The sequence below is a fragment of the Jaculus jaculus genome, unplaced genomic scaffold (genome assembly GCF_020740685.1).
Source record: "Jaculus jaculus isolate mJacJac1 unplaced genomic scaffold, mJacJac1.mat.Y.cur uX1, whole genome shotgun sequence".
Classification (NCBI taxonomy): domain Eukaryota; kingdom Metazoa; phylum Chordata; class Mammalia; order Rodentia; family Dipodidae; genus Jaculus; species Jaculus jaculus.
Window position 1 is genome coordinate 703,773 of NW_025423518.1, and position 16,228 is coordinate 720,000.

The 16,228-nt window shown below is 60.3% G+C and overlaps 1 protein-coding gene across 1 annotated transcript in view; it reads left to right on the forward strand.

Moving 5' to 3' along the window:
* The first annotated feature begins 16,005 nt into the window (after positions 1-16,005).
* Sts (steroid sulfatase) overlaps positions 16,006-16,228 on the forward strand; it is a 33,401-nt gene continuing 33,178 nt past the window's right edge. Inside the window, exon 1 of the mRNA XM_045141447.1 lies at positions 16,006-16,228. This exon is cut by the window's right edge and continues 123 nt beyond it. Coding sequence (XP_044997382.1) covers positions 16,006-16,228 — 223 coding nt within the window.

Consider the following 16,228-nt stretch of genomic DNA (forward strand, 5'->3'; position numbering starts at 1 on the left):
TAGGTCGGCATATCTGGGCACTGGTGGGCACATCTAGGCATAGATGGGCATCAATGGGCATATCTGGGCATTTCTAGACATACATGGGCATATCTGGGCATCACTGTGGATATCTAGGCATAGGTGGGCATATCTGGGCATTGCTGGACACCAGTGGGCATATCTGGGCACAGGTGGGCATATCTAGGCATTGGTGGGCATCTGGGCACAGGTGGGCATATCTGGGCACAGGTGGGCATATCTGGGCATCAATGGGCATATCTGGGCACAGGTGGGCATACGTGGGCACGTCTAGGCATCACTGTGGATATCTGGGCACAGGTGGGCATATCTGGGCACAGGAGGGCATATCTGGGCACAGGTGGGCATATCTGGGCACTGGTGGGCATATCTGGGCACAGGAGGGCATATCTGGGCACAGGTGGGCATATCTAGGCATTGGTGGGCATCTGGGCACAGGTGGGCATATCTGGGCACAGGAGGGCATATCTGGGCACAGGAGGGCATATCTGGGCACAGGAGGGCATATCTGGGCACTGGTGGGCATGTGTAGGCATTGGTGGGCATATCTGGGCATCACTGTGGATATCTATGCATATCTGGGCACAGGTGGGCATATATAGGCATTGGTGGGCATATCTGGGCATCAGTGTGGATATCTGGGCACAGGTGGGCATATCTGGGCACTCATGGACATATGTGGGCATCGGTGTGCGAGGGGAGCTCGGTGCCCACCTCGAACTCGGGTCCTGCGGCCTTGCAGGCGAGCGCCGTAACCACTGAGCCGTCCGTCCGGCCCCTTTAAAAGTTTTTATTTCTTTCTTTTTTAATGGATCCAGTGTAGCCCAGGCTGTCCCGGAAGTCACCCGGTCGTCTGCGGCTGGACTCGAACTCACGGCCGGCGTCCCCCGACATCTGAGCACCCTGAGCCGGCCCTGAGGGAAACCGGAAGTCGACGTGCGGGGGTCCCGGGCCGGCCTCGAACTCGCGACCCTCGTCCCTGTGCTTGCAGAGCGCCGCGACTGACCGGCCACGGAGCCCTCTGTTTACTTCCGCCTTTTTTATTGCATTCATTCATTCATTCTTTCATTCATTATTGCCTCATCGAGGCTGGCTCCCACCGGGTCCCAGGCCAGCCTCAAACTCGCGACCCTCGTACCTGTGCTTGCAGAGCACCACGATTGACTGGCCACGGAGCCCTCTGTTTACTTCCGCCGTGTTTATTGCATTCATTCATTCATTCATTCATTATTGCCTCCTCGAGGCCGGCTCCCAGGCTGGACTCGAACTCGCGACCCTCATACCTGTGCTTGCAGAGCACTGCGATAGAGCAGCCATGGAGCTGTTGGTTTACTTCAGTCGTTTTTATTGCATTCATTCATTCACTCTTTCATTCTTGCCTCCTCGAGGCCGGCTCCCACCGGGTCCCGGGCCGGCCTCGAACTCGCGACCCTCGTCCCTGTGCTTGCAGAGCGCCGCGACTGACCGGCCATGGAGCCCTCTGTTTCCTTCCGCCGTGTTTATTGCATTCATTCATTCATTCTTTTATTATTGCCTCCTCGAGGCCGGCTCCCACCGGGCCCCGGGCCGGACTTGAACTCGCGACCCAGCGCGGGATGAGCAGGGCGTGCTGGCTGGGGGTGGGCAGGGCGGCCGGGGTCTGGGTGCGAGGCACAGAGACACAGATAGAGAGACAGAGACAGAGAGAGACAGAGACGCAGAGGCAAAGACAGAGAGGGAGACGCAGAGACAGAGACAGGGAGAGACACAGAGATACACAGAGATGGAGAGACAGAGCCACACAGAGACAGAGAGACAGAGACATAGAGAGAGACAGAGACAGAGAGACAGAGAGGCAGAGAGACAGGGAGAGACACAGATAAAGAGACAGAGACATAGACACAGAGATACAGAGATGGAGAGTGACAGAGACAGACACACAGAGGGAGAGATAGAGATAAGAGACAGAGACGCAGAGACACAGAGACCGACACAGAGAGACAGAGACAAGGAGGGACGCAGAGACAGAGATGGAGAGACAGAGATGGAGAGACAGAGATGGAGAGACAGAGATAACGCGAGGGACAGAGAGAGAGACGGAAAGACAGAGACAGAGAGAGACACAGAGACAGAGACGCACAGAGATAAAGAGACAGAGACGAGAGAGACAGAGATAACACGAGGGACAGAGAGAGACGGAAAGACAGAGACAGAGAGAGACACAGAGACAGAGACGCACAGAGACGAGAGACAGAGACGTAGCGACATCGAGAGACAGAGGGGTGTAGAGACAGAGATAAAGAGACAAACAGAGACAAGACCCGACCTCAAAAGTGAGTTAAAAAAAAATAAAACGTTAAAGAAAACAGAAAGGTGTCGGCGCGTCTTCGCCTCGAACTCGTGGCCGGGCCGCCGTGCTCACGCAGGGGGCGCACCGGCCTCTCGGCCCCTGACGGCGGGGGGGAGGTCGGGGAGGGGGGAGGAGGGGGAGGAGGAGAAGGGAGGAGGGGGAAGAAGAGGAAGAGGGGGAGCAGAGGAGGAGGGGGAGGAAGAAGGGGAGGAGGGGCAGGGAGGAGGACGGGGAGGAGGGAGAACAGGGGGAGGAGGGAGAGGAAGCGGAGGAGGAGGGGGAAAAAGAGGAGAAAGAGGAGGAGGAGGAGGGAGGGGAGGAGGGAGAATAAGAGGGAGAGGAGGGAGGGGAGGATGCACAGGAGGAGGGGGAGGAGGGAGAGGAAGAGGAGGGGGAAGAAGAGGAAGAGGGGGAGGATGGGGAGGAGGGAGAGAAGGAGGGGGAGGAGGGGAAGGTGGAGGAGGGGGAGAAGGGACGAGGAGGGGGAGGAGGGAGAACAGGGGGAGGAGGGAGAGGAAGGGGAGGAGGGAGAAAAAGAGATAGAGGAGGAGGAGGAGGGAGGGGAGGAGGGAGAATAGGAGGGAGAGGAGGGAGGGGAGGATGCAGAGGAGGAGGGGGAGGATGGGGAGGAGGGAGAGGAAGAGAGGGAAGAGGAGGAAGAGGAGGGGGAGGGAGAGGATGGGGAGGAGGGGGAGGTGGAGGAGGAGGGGGAGGAGGGAGAACAGGGGGAGGAGGGAGAGGAAAGGGAGGAGGAGGGACAACAGGAGGGAGAGGAGGGAGGTGAGGATGCAGAGGAGGAGGGGGAGGATGGGGATGAGGGATAGGAGGAGTGGGAGGAGGGGGAGGGGAGGATGCAGAGGAGGAGGGGGAGGAGGAGGGAGAAAAAGAGGAGAAAGAGGAGGAGGAGGAGGGAGGGGAGGAGGGGGAGAAGGGAGGAAGAGGGGGAGGAGGGAGAATAGGAGGGAGAGGAAGGGGAGGAGGGAGAGGAAGAGGAGGGGGAAGAGGAGGAGGGGGAGGATGGGGAGGAGGGGGAGAAGGGAGGAGGACGGGGAGGAGGGAGAACAGGGGGAGGAGGGAGAGGAAGGGGAGGAGGAGGGAGAAAAAGGAGAAAGAGGAGGAGGAGGGAGGGGAGGAGGGAGAATAGGAGGGAGAGGAGGGAGGGGAGGACAGAGAGGAGGAGGGGAGGATGCAGAGGAGGAGGGGGAGGAAGAAGGGGAGGAGGAGGGGGAGGATGGGGAGGAGGGAGAGGAGGAGGGGGAGGTGGAGGAGGGGGAGAAGGGAGGATGCACAGGAGGAGGGGGAGGAGGGAGAGGAAGGGGAGGAGGAGGGGGAAAAAGAGGAGAAAGAGGAGGAGGAGGAGGGAGAGGAGGAGGGAGAGAAGGGAGGATGCAGAGGAGGAGGGGGAGGATGGGGAGGAGGGGGAGGAAGAGGGGGAGGGGAGGATGCAGAGGAGGAGGGGGAGGATGGGGAGGAGGGAGAGGAGGAGGGGGAGGGGAGGATGCAGAGGAGGAGTGGGAGGATGGGGAGGAGGGAGAGGAAGAAGAGGGGGAAGAAGAGGAGGAGGGGGAGGGGGACGGAGAGGATGGGGAGGAGGAGGAACAGGGGGAGGAGGAGGAGGAAGAGGGGGAGGAGGAAGAGGAAAGGGAGGACTAGTTAGTGGGGGGAGGCCGAGTTAGCGGGTGGAGGACTCGTCAGTGGGGGACTAGTTAGCAGGGGGAGGACTAGTTAGTGGGGCGAGGACTAGCTAGCTGGGGGAGGACTAGCTAGTGGCGGAGGCACAGTGGGGGCGGGACTAGTTAGCGGGGGGGAGGATAGTTAATGTGGGGAGGACTAGTTATTGGGGGTCTACTTAACGCGGGGAGGACTGGCTAACTGGGGGAGGACTAGTTAGCGGGGGGACTAGTTAGTTGGGGGAGGACTAGTTAGCAGGGGAGGACTAGTTAACGGGGAGGACTAGCAAACTGGGGGAGGACTAGTTAGGGGATCGGACGAGGATGACAGCGTGCTTCCAGGACCCCCCAAACCTGCTGGAGGAAGAGGGATACCGTGGGGGTCCCCCAAAAGAGGACAGGGCCCCCCAAACCTCCAGGGAACAAGGACGCCCCTGAGCGAGTCCCTGGGGGACCCCACATTGGTGATTGGGGATGATGGCATCTTTCCAGGACCCCCTGAAACCCTGCTGGAGGAGGGGGATACCCCAAAAAAGGACAGAGCCCAAGCCAGAGCCCCCCAAAATCATCCAGGGAACAACTCCCCTGAACGAGTCCCTGGGGGACCCCACATTACTGGAGGATGATGGCATCTTTCCAGGACCCCCCAACCCTGCTGGAGACGGGGGATACCCAGTGGGCACCCCAAAAGAGGACAGAGCCCCCCAAACCCTCCAGGGAACAAGGACGCCCCTGAACGAGTCACTGGGGGACCCCACATTAGTGGAGGATGACAGCGTCCTTTCAGGACCCCCCAAGCATGCTGGAGGAAGAGGGATACCGTGGGGGTCCCCCAAAAGAGGACAGGGCCCCCCAAACCTCCAGGGAACAAGGACGCCCCTGAACGAGTCCCAGGGGGACCCCACATTAGTGGAGGATGATGGCATCTTCCCAGGACCCCCCAACCCTGCTGGAGACGGGGGATACCCAGTGGGCACCCCAAAAGAGGACAGAGCCCCCCAAATCTTTCAGGGAACAAGAACGCCCCTAAACGAGTCACTGGGGGACCCCAAATTGGTGGAGGATGACAGCGTCCTTCCAGGACCCCCAAACCTGCTGGAGGAGGGCGGATACCCACTGCGTACCCCAAAAAAGGACAGAGCCCCCCAAACCCTCCAGGTAACAAGGACGCCCCTGAACGAGTCACTGGGGGACCCCGGATTGGTGGAGGATGACAGCGTGCTTCCAAGACCCCTCGAAACCCTGCTGGAGGAGGAGGGGCGATGCCCAGGGGGTCCCCCAAAAGAGGACAGGGCCCCCCAAATACTCCAGGGAACAAGGACGCCCCTGAACGAGTCACTGGGGACCCCACATTAGTGGAGGATGATGGCATCTTCCCAGGACCCCCCAACCCTGCTGGAGACGGGGGATACCCAGTGGGCACCCCAAAAGAGGACAGAGCACCCCAAACCCTCCAGGGAACAAGACGCCCATGAGCAAGTCCCTGGAGGACCCCAGATTGGTGGAGGATGACAGCGTCCTTTCAGGACCCCCCAAGCATGCTGGAGGAAGAGGGATACCCTGGGGGTACCCCAAAAGAGGACACAGCCCCCCAAACTCTCCAGGGAACAAGGACGCCCCTGAACGAGTCACTGGGGGACCCCAGATTGGTGGAGGATGACAGCGTGCTTCCAGGACCCCCAAACCCTGCTGGAGGATGGGGATACCCAGGGAGTGCCCCAAAATAGGACAGAGCCCCCCAAAACTTCCAGGGAACAAGGACGCCCTGAATGAGTCACTGGGGCACCCCACATTGGTGATGGAGGATGATGGCCTTTCCAGGACCCCCCAACCCTGCTGGAGGAGGGGCAATGCCCAGGGGGTACCCCAAAAGAGGACAGAGCCCCCCAAAACTTCCAGGGAACAAGGACGCCCTGAACGAGTCACTGGGGCACCCCACATTAGTGATGGAGGGTGATGGCCTTTCCAGGACCCCCCGAAACCCTGCTGGAGGAGGAGGGGCGATGCCCATGGGGTCCCCCAAAAGAGGACAGGGCCCCCCAAACCCTCCAGGGAACAAGGATGCCCTGAACGATCACATTGGTGATGGAGGATGATGGCATCTTCCCAGGACCCCCCAACCCTGCTGGAGATGGGGGGATACGCAGTGGGTACCCCAAAGGAGGACAGAGCCCCCCAAATCTTTCAGGGAACAAGGACGCCCCTGAGCGAGTCCCTGGGGGACCCCACATTGGTGGAGGATGACAGCGTCCTTCCAAGACCCCCCGAAACCCTGCTGGAGGAGGAGGGGCGATGCCCAGGGGGTCCCCCAAAAGAGGACAGGGCCCCCCAAACCCTCCAGGGAACAAGGACGCCCTGAACGAGTCACTGGGGGACCCCACATTGGTGATGGAGAATGATGGCCTTTCCAGGACCCCCCGAAACCCTGCTGGAGGAGGGGCGATGCCCAGGGGGTCCCCCAAAAGAGGACAGAGCCCCCCAAACCCTCCAGGGAACAAGGACGCCCCTGAGCGAGTCCCTGGGGGACCCCACATTGGTGAAGGATGACGGCGTCCTTTCAGGACCCCCCCAAGCATGCTGGAGGAAGAGGGATACCCTGGGGGTACCCCAAAAGAGGACACAGCCCCCCAAACTCTCCAGGGAACAAGGACGCCCCTGAACGAGTCACTGGGGGACCCCAGATTGGTGGAGGATGACAGCGTGCTTCCAGGACCCCCCAAGCATGCTGGAGACGGGGGATACCCACTGCGTACCCCAAAAAAGGACAGAGCCCCCCAAACCCTCCAGGTAACAAGGACGCCCCTGAGCGAGTCACTGGGGGACCCCGGATTGGTGGAGGATGACAGCGTGCTTCCAGGACCCCCAAACCTGCTGGAGGAGGGAGATTCCCAGTGGGTACCCCAAAAAAGGACAGAGCCCCCCAAACCCTCCAGGGAACAAGGACGCCCCTGAGCGAGTCCCTGGGGGACCCCGGATTGGTGGAGGATGACAGCGTCCTTCCAGGACCCCCCAACCCTGCTGGAGGATGGGGATACTCAGGGGGTCCCCCAAAAGAGGACAGAGCCCCCCAAATCTTTCAGGGAACAAGGACGCCCCTGAGCGAGTCCCTGGGGGACCCCACATTAGTGAAGGATGACAGCGTCCTTCCAAGACCCCCCGAAACCCTGCTGGAGGAGGAGGGGCGATGCCCAGGGGGCACCCCAAAAGAGGACCGAGCCCCAGCCGGAGGGCGAGGTGCCCGGGCGCGGTGCCAGCTCCTCGGTGCCAGGCGGGCGCCGGTGGGGGGGGCGGCGGGGTGGGGAATCGAACCCGGGGCCTCCGGCTTCTCTCCAGGCAGACGCGCTCACCACTGAGCCACCCGACCGACCCCCTTTTCCCGTTTTTTTTTAAAAATAATTTAATTTTTTTTTGTTTTTTTGTTTTTTTCCAGGTCGGGTGTCAGCGTGTAGCCCAGGCTGGCCCGGGGTGGGCTCGAACTCACGGCCACGACCCTCCCTCCCGCTGGGATTGGGGGAAAAATAAAACAAAATAAAAAATAAAAATAAAATAAAATAAAAAATAAAAATAAAAAGGTCCGGTCCCTTTTTTTCCCCCCCAAGATAATTAAAAATAAATAAAATAAAATAAAATAAAAAAAAAGAACCCGGACCGTGGGCTGGAGGGACGGCTCAGCGGTTAGCGCGCTCGCCTGCAAAGCCTAGGGAGCCGGGTTCGAGGTCCCACCACAGCGAGGACGACGACCGGCCGACAGACAGACAGACGGACAGCCAGGGTTGCCCGAGGGCTTCACGGAGGCGGTTCTGCCTAATGCCAGCCTGCGTGGCATCTAATTACGGGGCGGGTGGGCGGGCGGCGGGGGCGGTTTAAAGAGGGCACCGCGGCGGCAGGGACAGACGGACAGACGGACGGACGGACGGACGGACGAGGCGTGTGCTGCACAGGTAGGCGGCCGGGGCCGTGTGCGTTTGTGGGGGCACGGACGGGGGGCACGGATGGGGGGCCCGGAGGCCCCTGGGGTCGGACCCGGGACCGTGGCACTGCTGGGCACCGTGCCAACCCCCAGGTGTGGCCCTGCTGGGCGCCGTGCCAACCCGCCAGGACGGTGGCCCGGCTGGGCGCTGTGCCAACCCCCGAGGGTGGCACTACTAGGTGGTATGATGTCCCCTCACTGTGGCACTGCTGGGCGCCGTGCCAACCCCGAGGACTCCCCCCCCGAGTGGGGCACTGCTGGGCACCGTGCCAACCCCAAGACCCCCCGAGTGTGGCACTGCTGGGCGCCATGCCAACCCCAAGGACCCCCCGAGTGTGGCACTGCTGGGTGCCATGCCAACCCCAAGGACCCTTCCCCCACCTGTGGCACTGTGCCAACCCTTAAGGACTGGGGCACTGCTGGGTGCCGTGCCAACCCCGAGAACCCCCCCGAGTGTGGCACTGCTGGGCACTGTGCCAACCCCCGACTATGGCATGGCTGGGCACTGTGCCACCCCAAGGGTCCCCCGAGTGTGGCACTGTGCCAACCCCTAAGGACTGTGGCACTGCTGGGTGCCGTGCCAACCCCAAGGAACCTCCCCTGAGTGGGGCACTGCTGGGCACTGTGCCAACCCGCCAGGACTGTGGCACTGCTGGGCGCTGTGCTGACCCCCGACTATGGTATGGCTGGGCACTTGCCAACCCCCGAGGGTGGCACTACTAGGTGGTATAATGTCCCTTCACTGTGGCACTGCTGGGCGCCGTGCCAACCCCTAAGGACACCCCTCGAGGGTGGTACTGCTGGGCACTGTGCCAACATCCCAACTGTGGTGCAGCTGGGTGCCATGCTGACCCCTGAGTGTGGCACTGCTTGGTGCTGTGCCAACCCCAAGGGTCCCCCCCGAGTGTGGCACTGCTGGGTAATGTGCCAACCCCCGAGTGGGGCACTGCTGGGCACCGTGCCGACCCCGACTGGGGCTCTGCTGGGCACTGTGCCAATCCAAGGATCCCCCCGTTTGTGGCACTTCTGAGCCCTGTGCCAACCCCTAGGGACTGTGGCACTGCTGGGCACCGTGCCAATCCCAAGGACCCTCCCCCCACCCCCGGCTGTGGCACTCACTGCGGCAACCCCTAAGGACTGTCGCACTGCTGGGCGCTGTGCCAACCCCAAAGGCCCCCCTGAGTGTGGCACTGCTGGGTGCTGTGCCGACCCCCAACTATGGCACGGCTGGGCACTGTGCCAACCCCCGAGGGTGGCACTACTAGGTGCTATAACAACCCTTTGCTGTGGCCCTACTGGACCCTGTGCCAACCCCAAGGACCCCCCCGAGTGTGGCACCGCTGGGCACTGTGCCAACCTACAAGGACTGTGGCATTGCTGGGCGCTATGCCAACCCCCGAGGGTGGCACTTCTAGTTGCTATACCGACCCTTCACTGTGGCACTGCTGGACCCTGTGCCAACCCCTGAGGACTGTGGCCCTGCTGGGTGCTGTGCCAACCCCATGACCCCCCCGAGTGTGGCACTGCTGGGCACCGTGCCAACCTGCAAGGACTGTGGCACTGCTGGGCGCTGTGCCAACCCCTGAGGGTGGCACTACTGGGTGCTATACCGACCCTTCACCCTGGCACTACTGGGCCCTGCGCCAACCCCTAAGGACTGTGGCGGTGCTTACACTACAGGCGTGAGGAGGGTGTTTACACGACAGGTGTGAACGCGGCATGTAAACGGCAGGTGTGAACGAAATGACAGGTGTGAAGGCCGTGCTTAAACAACAGGTGTGACGAGGGTAAAGGACAGGTGTGAACGCGCCTCGTACACGGCAGGTGTGAACGAAACGACAGGCGTGAACGCGGTGCTTACACGACAGGCGTGAAGAGGGTGTTTAAACAACACGCGTGAACGCGGCGCTGCCACGAGAGGCGTGAGGAGGGTGTTTAAACGACAGGTGTGAACGGGGCATGTAAACAGCAGGTGTGAACTAAAGGACAGGTGTGAAGGCCGTGCTCATACGACAGGTGTGATGAGGGTAAAGGGCAGGTGTGAACACGGCATTTAAGCGGCAGGCGTGAAGGCTGTGCTTACACGACAGGTGTGAATGCGGCGTTTAAAGGACAGGTGTGAAGGGAGTGTGAAAGCAAAATATATGTGTACGTATATATACACGTGTGTACGCAAATGTATATATGTAAAAAGTTACATATGTACGTGATAAGAACCATATATGCACGTATATACGCACACATGTAATTTATCTGTAACAGAGAGCGGGAACGGGCACACGCCAGGGCCTCCAGCCGCCGCAGACGAGCTCCACACGCGTGCGCCCGCTTGGGAACGTGGGGCCTGGGCGCTCGAACCCGGGTCCTCCCGCCCCCGCGGGCGCGCTCCCTGACCACTGGGCCGCCCGTGCAGCCCCTGGGGGGACCTCGGCGGCGCCCGTGCCACGACCCGTGTCGTCGGGAAGCAGCGGCCGGGCACCGCCCGCCGCCCGTGCCAGCCGGAGCCTGGGCGTGCCGCCACACGTACGCCGATCGGCCCTCGGGGCGCTTCCTCTGCGTGCTCATACCTCCGCCGCCCACGGAGGAGCCCGGCTGACGCATGCCCGCCCCGTGCCCGCCGGCTTCCTGCTCCCGCCCCCGGGCACGCCGACTCAGCCGGGGCGGGGCGGGGCGGCGGGCACGGGCCGGCCGTGTGGGCGACAGGGGCCCCCGGGACACGGGCAGCACGGATGCCGGGCTCGGGTACCCGCCGCCGGGCCTGGCACGGGCAATGCCACCAAGGCCCGTGGCCGGGGGAAAGGCGTGCCCGGCTGCCTGTCATGGGGGCCGCTTTTCAGAAAGCCATATACATGTATGTACGTGCGTGTGTGTACGTGTGTGTACGTGTGTGTGTACACGTATACGAGCACATATACACACTCACATAGACATACATGCGTACGGGTGTGTGTGTGTACAGAAGTGTGTACGTGTGTGTACACATATCAGTGTGTATGTATACGTGTGGCCATGTGCATACATGTGTGTGTGTAGAGGTGTCTGTGTATATGTGTGTGCACGTACATGTGTATGTATGTGTGTCTGTATATGTGTGTGCATGCATACAAGTGTGTATGTGTATGTTTCTGTGTATATACGTGTACATATGTGTATACATATCAGTGTGTATGTATACGTGTTTCCATGTGCATACATGTGCGTGTGTAAAGGTGTCTGTGTATGTGTGCACGTACATGTGCATGTATGTGTGTGTATGTGTGTGTGTCTGTATATGTGTGTGCATGCATACAAGTGTGTATATGTGTTTCTGTGTATATACGTGTACATATGTGTGTATACATATCAGTGTGTATGTATACGTGTGTCCATGTGCATACATGTGCGTGTGTAGAGGTGTCTGTGTGTATGTGTGTATTCATACATGTGTATGTATATGTGTGTGCATGCATACAAGTGTGTATGTGTGTGTTTCTGTGTATATACGTGTGCATGCGTGTCTGTATATATATTTGCATGTGTATACACACATGTGTGTTTACGTGCGTGTGTCTGTACATGTGTGTGTATACATACAAGGGTGTATATATGTGTGTGTGTATATATCTGTCTCTGTGTATATTTGCATGTATACATACATGTGTACGTATATGTATGTCATATATGTGCATGTGTGTCTGTGTGTACATACATGTGTGTATATATGCTTGTGTCTGTGTTTATACATGTGTGTATACATACATATGTATGTCCGTGTACACACGTTTGTGTACATGAGTGTGTATACATGTGTGTCTGTGTGCATTCACGTGTGTGTATCTGCGTGTGTGTACGCATACATGTTTACACACATGTGTACATGTGTGATACATACATACATATATGTAGATACACACCACCACGGACGCACTCCAAAGCCACGCGTGTGAGCCGACGAGCAGGCAGAAGCCGGGCGTGGCGGGGCGGCTCAGCAGTTAGCGCGTCGGCCTGCGGGGGCGGGGGACCCGGGTTCGATGCCCCCGCGTCGAGCACACGCGCCTGCAGGCCCCGGCGTGTGCCCGCGCTCCCTGCCCCTGCGTCCGGTGAACAAGTGACAGCAGAACTGTCCCGGGGATTCGAACCCGGGGCCCCCGGGGCTTTGCAGGCCAAATGCTCAGCCGTCCCTCCCCTGGCCGACGAGGGTCCTCGTGGGCGGGGGGAGGATTCGAACTCGAGACCCTCCCAGGCTCCGCAGGCCCTCCCCCCCCCACCTGCAGCCGTGAGGAGGCTCTGCAGGGGAGCTGTGGCTCCGGGAGCGAGGCCCGAGGGTCTGCAAACACGATTTTCGCTTTTATCTCATCTATTCCATTTAAAATCCACTGTATTTTATGTTAGTTTGTGTTGCTATTTTACCTTATTATTCCATGATTGTTTTAATTTATTTTAATTCCGTGTTATGTTAATTTGTTTCGTTATTTTGCTTTACTTCATTCTATAATTTCATTTTTATTTTATTTCATTAATTTTAATGTCATCTTGTTGTTTTATTTGTTTATTTCGATTTATCATTTCACTATTGTTTTATTTTGTTATTTATTTTATCTCAATTTCATTTTATGTTATTTTACGTTAATTTGTTTTGTTATTTTACTTTATCGCATTTTATTTCATTTTCATTTTATTTTGCTGTTTCACTTGTATAATTTCACTTCACTTTCATCTTATGTTATCTGATGTTAATTTATTTTGTTGTTTTACTTTACTTTATTTTGCTGTTTCATTATTATTTTACTTGGCTGTTTCATTTGTTTTTTATTTTATGTTAATTTTTTTGGCCTTTTTACTTTATTTTTTGATTTTATTTCATGTTAATTTACTTTGTTATTTTACTCTACCATGGTCATGTGTGTGACTGTAGCATGTGTGATTGTGCGTGTGCGAGAGAGGGCGCCATGTGCACGTGTGTGACTGACGTGGCACCATGTGCACGTGTGTGACGGTACCGTGTGCGAGAGAGGGCGCCACGTGCACGTGTGTGACTGTACCGTGTGCGAGAGAGGGCGCCACGTGCACGTGTGTGACGGTACCGTGTGCGAGAGAGGGCGCCACGTTTACGTGTGACGGTGCCGTGTGCGAGAGGGCGCCACGTGCACATGTGTGACGGTACCGTGTGCGAAAGAGGGAGCCACGTGCATGTGTGTGACTGTGCCGTGTGCGAGAGAGGGCACCATGTGCACGTGTGTGACTGTACCGTGTGCAAGAGAGGGCACCTCGTGTACGTGTGGCTGTACCATGTGCGAGAGAGGGCGCCACGTGCACGTGTGTGACTGTACCGTGTGCGAGAGAGGCCGCCACGTGTACATGTGGCTGTACCGTGTGCGAGAGAGGGCGCCACGTGCACGTGTGTGACTGTACCGTGTGCGAGAGAGGGCGCCACGTGCACGTGTGTGACGGTACCGTGTGCGAGAGAGGGCGCCATGTGCATGCGTGACGGTGCCGTGTGCGAGAGAGGGCGCCACGTGCACGTGTGTGACGGTACCGTGTGCGAGAGAGGGCGCCATGTGTACGTGTGTGACTGTGCCGTGTGCGAGAGAGGGCGCCACGTGCACGTGTGTGACTGTACCGTGTGCGAGAGAGGGAGCCACGTGCACGTGTGTGACTGACGTGGCACCACGTGCATGTGTGTGACGGTACCGTGTGCGAGAGAGGGCGCCACGTGCACGTGTGTGACAGTACCGTGTGCGAGAGAGGGCGCCACGTGTACGTGTGACTGTACCGTGTGCGAGAGAGGGCGCCACGTGCACGTGTGTGACGGTACCGTGTGCGAGAGAGGGCGCCATGTGCATGTGTGTGACTGTGCTGCGTGCACGTGTGTGACTGTACCGTGTGCGAGAGAGGGCGCCATGTGCACGTGTGTGACGGTACCGTGTGCACGTGTGTGTGACTGCACGGCACATATGTGTGTGCACTGCGTGTGGGTGAGGCGGCCACGTGCAAGCGTGTGTTTGTACCGAGGGTGGCTGTGCCGTGTGCAGGCGTGTGCAGCGCGTGTGTGCGTGTAACGCTGCGCCGCGCGTGTGACTCCAGCGTGCGCGTGTGCGGCTGCCCCCTGTGGAGGTGCACACACACTCTCGCACCCGGGGCCGCCTCCCCAATCCGCTGTGACCACCCGACACGGCGGGGAAACCGAGGCACGGGGCCCGCGGGGAAGGGCGGGGTCCAGGCTGTTCCGCGGACGGGGAAACTGAGGCACGGGTGGGAGGGAGGAGTGGGGAGAAACGGGGGGACAGTTAACCTTCCAGGCTGTTTTGCAGATGGGGAAACTGAGGCACGGGTGGGAGGGAGGAGGGGCGAGAAATGGGGGTAGGGAACCTCAAAAATAATTTTGCAGACGGGGAAACTGAGGCACGGGGGGGGAGGGAGTTGTGGGGGGAGAAACAGGGGGACAGTTAACCTTCCAGGCTGTTTTGCAGACGGGGAAACTGAGGCACGGGTGGGGGGGGGAGTGAGGGGAGGACGGGGGTAGGCAGCCTTCAATGTTATTTTCCAGACGGGGAAACTGAGGCACGGGTGGGAGGCAGGAGTGGGGGAGAAGGACGGGGCAGGACGCCTGCCAGGTGAATCCCAGACGGGGAAACTGAGGCACGGGTGGGAGGAGTGAGGGAGGAAGGGCGACAGGACACCTGCCAGGGTGCTTTGCAGACGGGGAAACTGAGGCACGGGTGGGAGGAGTGAGGGGGAAGGGCGGCAGGACACCTGCTGGGCTGTTTTGCAGACGGGGAAACTGAGGCACGGGTGGGAGGGAGGAGGAGGGGGAAGAAACAGGGGGCAGGACACCTGCCAGGGTGCTTTGTAGATGGGGAAACTGAGGCACGGGTGGGAGGAGTGAGGGAGGAAGGGGGGGCAGGACACCTGCCAGGGTGGTTTGCAGAGGGGGAAACTGAGGCACGGGTGTGTGCGCGGGGCAGGTAACCTCCCTGGCTGTTTTGCAGAGGGGGAAACTGAGGCACGGGTGTGCGGGGGGGGGGCAGGTAACCTCCCTGGCTGTTTTGCTGAGGGGGAAACTGAGGCACGGGTGTGTGGGGGGGCAGGTAACCTCCCTGGCTGTTTTTCAGAAGGGGAAACTGAGGCACGGGTGTGCGGGGGGGGCAGGTAACCTCCCTGGCTGTTTTGCAGAGGGGGAAACTGAGGCACGGGTGTGTGTGGGGGGCAGGTAACCTCCCTGGCTATTTTGCAGAGGGGGAAACTGAGGCACGGGTGGGGGGGCAGGTAACCTCCCTGGCTGTTTTGCAGAGGGGGAAACTGAGGCACGGGTGTGGGGGGGGCAGGTAACCTCCCTGGCTGTTTGGCAGAGGGGGAAACTGAGGCACGGGGGCGTCGGGGGGCAGGTAACCTCCCTGGCTGTTTTGCAGAGGGGGAAACTGAGGCACGGGTGGGGGACAGGTGTCGTTGCAGAGGGTGAAACTGAGGCACGGCTGTGGGGGGGGCAGGTAACCTCCGTGGCTGTTTTGCAGAGGGGGAAACTGAGGCACGGGTGGGGGGGCAGGTAACCTCCCTGGCTGTTTGGCAGAGGGGGAAACTGAGGCACGGGTAGGGGACAGGTGTCGTTGCAGAGGGGGAAACTGAGGCACGGTGGGGGGGCAGGTACAATCCGTGGCTGTTTTGCAGAGGGGGAAACTGAGGCACGGGTGGGGCGCGGGCCTTGCAGAGAAGGAAACCGAGGCTCGGGGGGGGGGCGGGGTGCGGGGTGAGCCGGGGGGGGGTCCCGAGGGGGCGCGCGCAGGCCCACGCGCCCCACCGGAAGCGAGCGCGCAGGACGCGGCGGGGCGGAGGGGGAGGCGGGGGGGGGGAGGGGGAGGCCGTTGCCGCGCGGCCCCGGGGGGACGCGGGAGGGACCGCAGGCGCCGGCCGCCCGCCCGCCCGCCGCCCGCTTTCGGGGCGGCCGGAGCGTGGCGCGGCCCTCCCCCGGCGGCCGCTACGCACCGAGCAGGAGGCCGTCCGCGTCCGGGACGACGTGCGCGACGGGCGGGGGCGCCTCCATGGCCGCGGCGGGCGGGAGGGACGGAGGGAGAGAAGCCGGGAGCGCGCCGGGGGGGCCGCTCTGCGCATGCGCGACTCGCGTCCCCCGCACACTGCGCACGCGCGACTCGCGTCCCCGCCTCACCGCGCACGCGCGACGCGCGGCCCCGCCCACTGCGCACGCGCGGCTCGCGCCCCCGCCCACTGCGCACGCGCGACGCGCGGCCCCCAGCCCCACCGCGC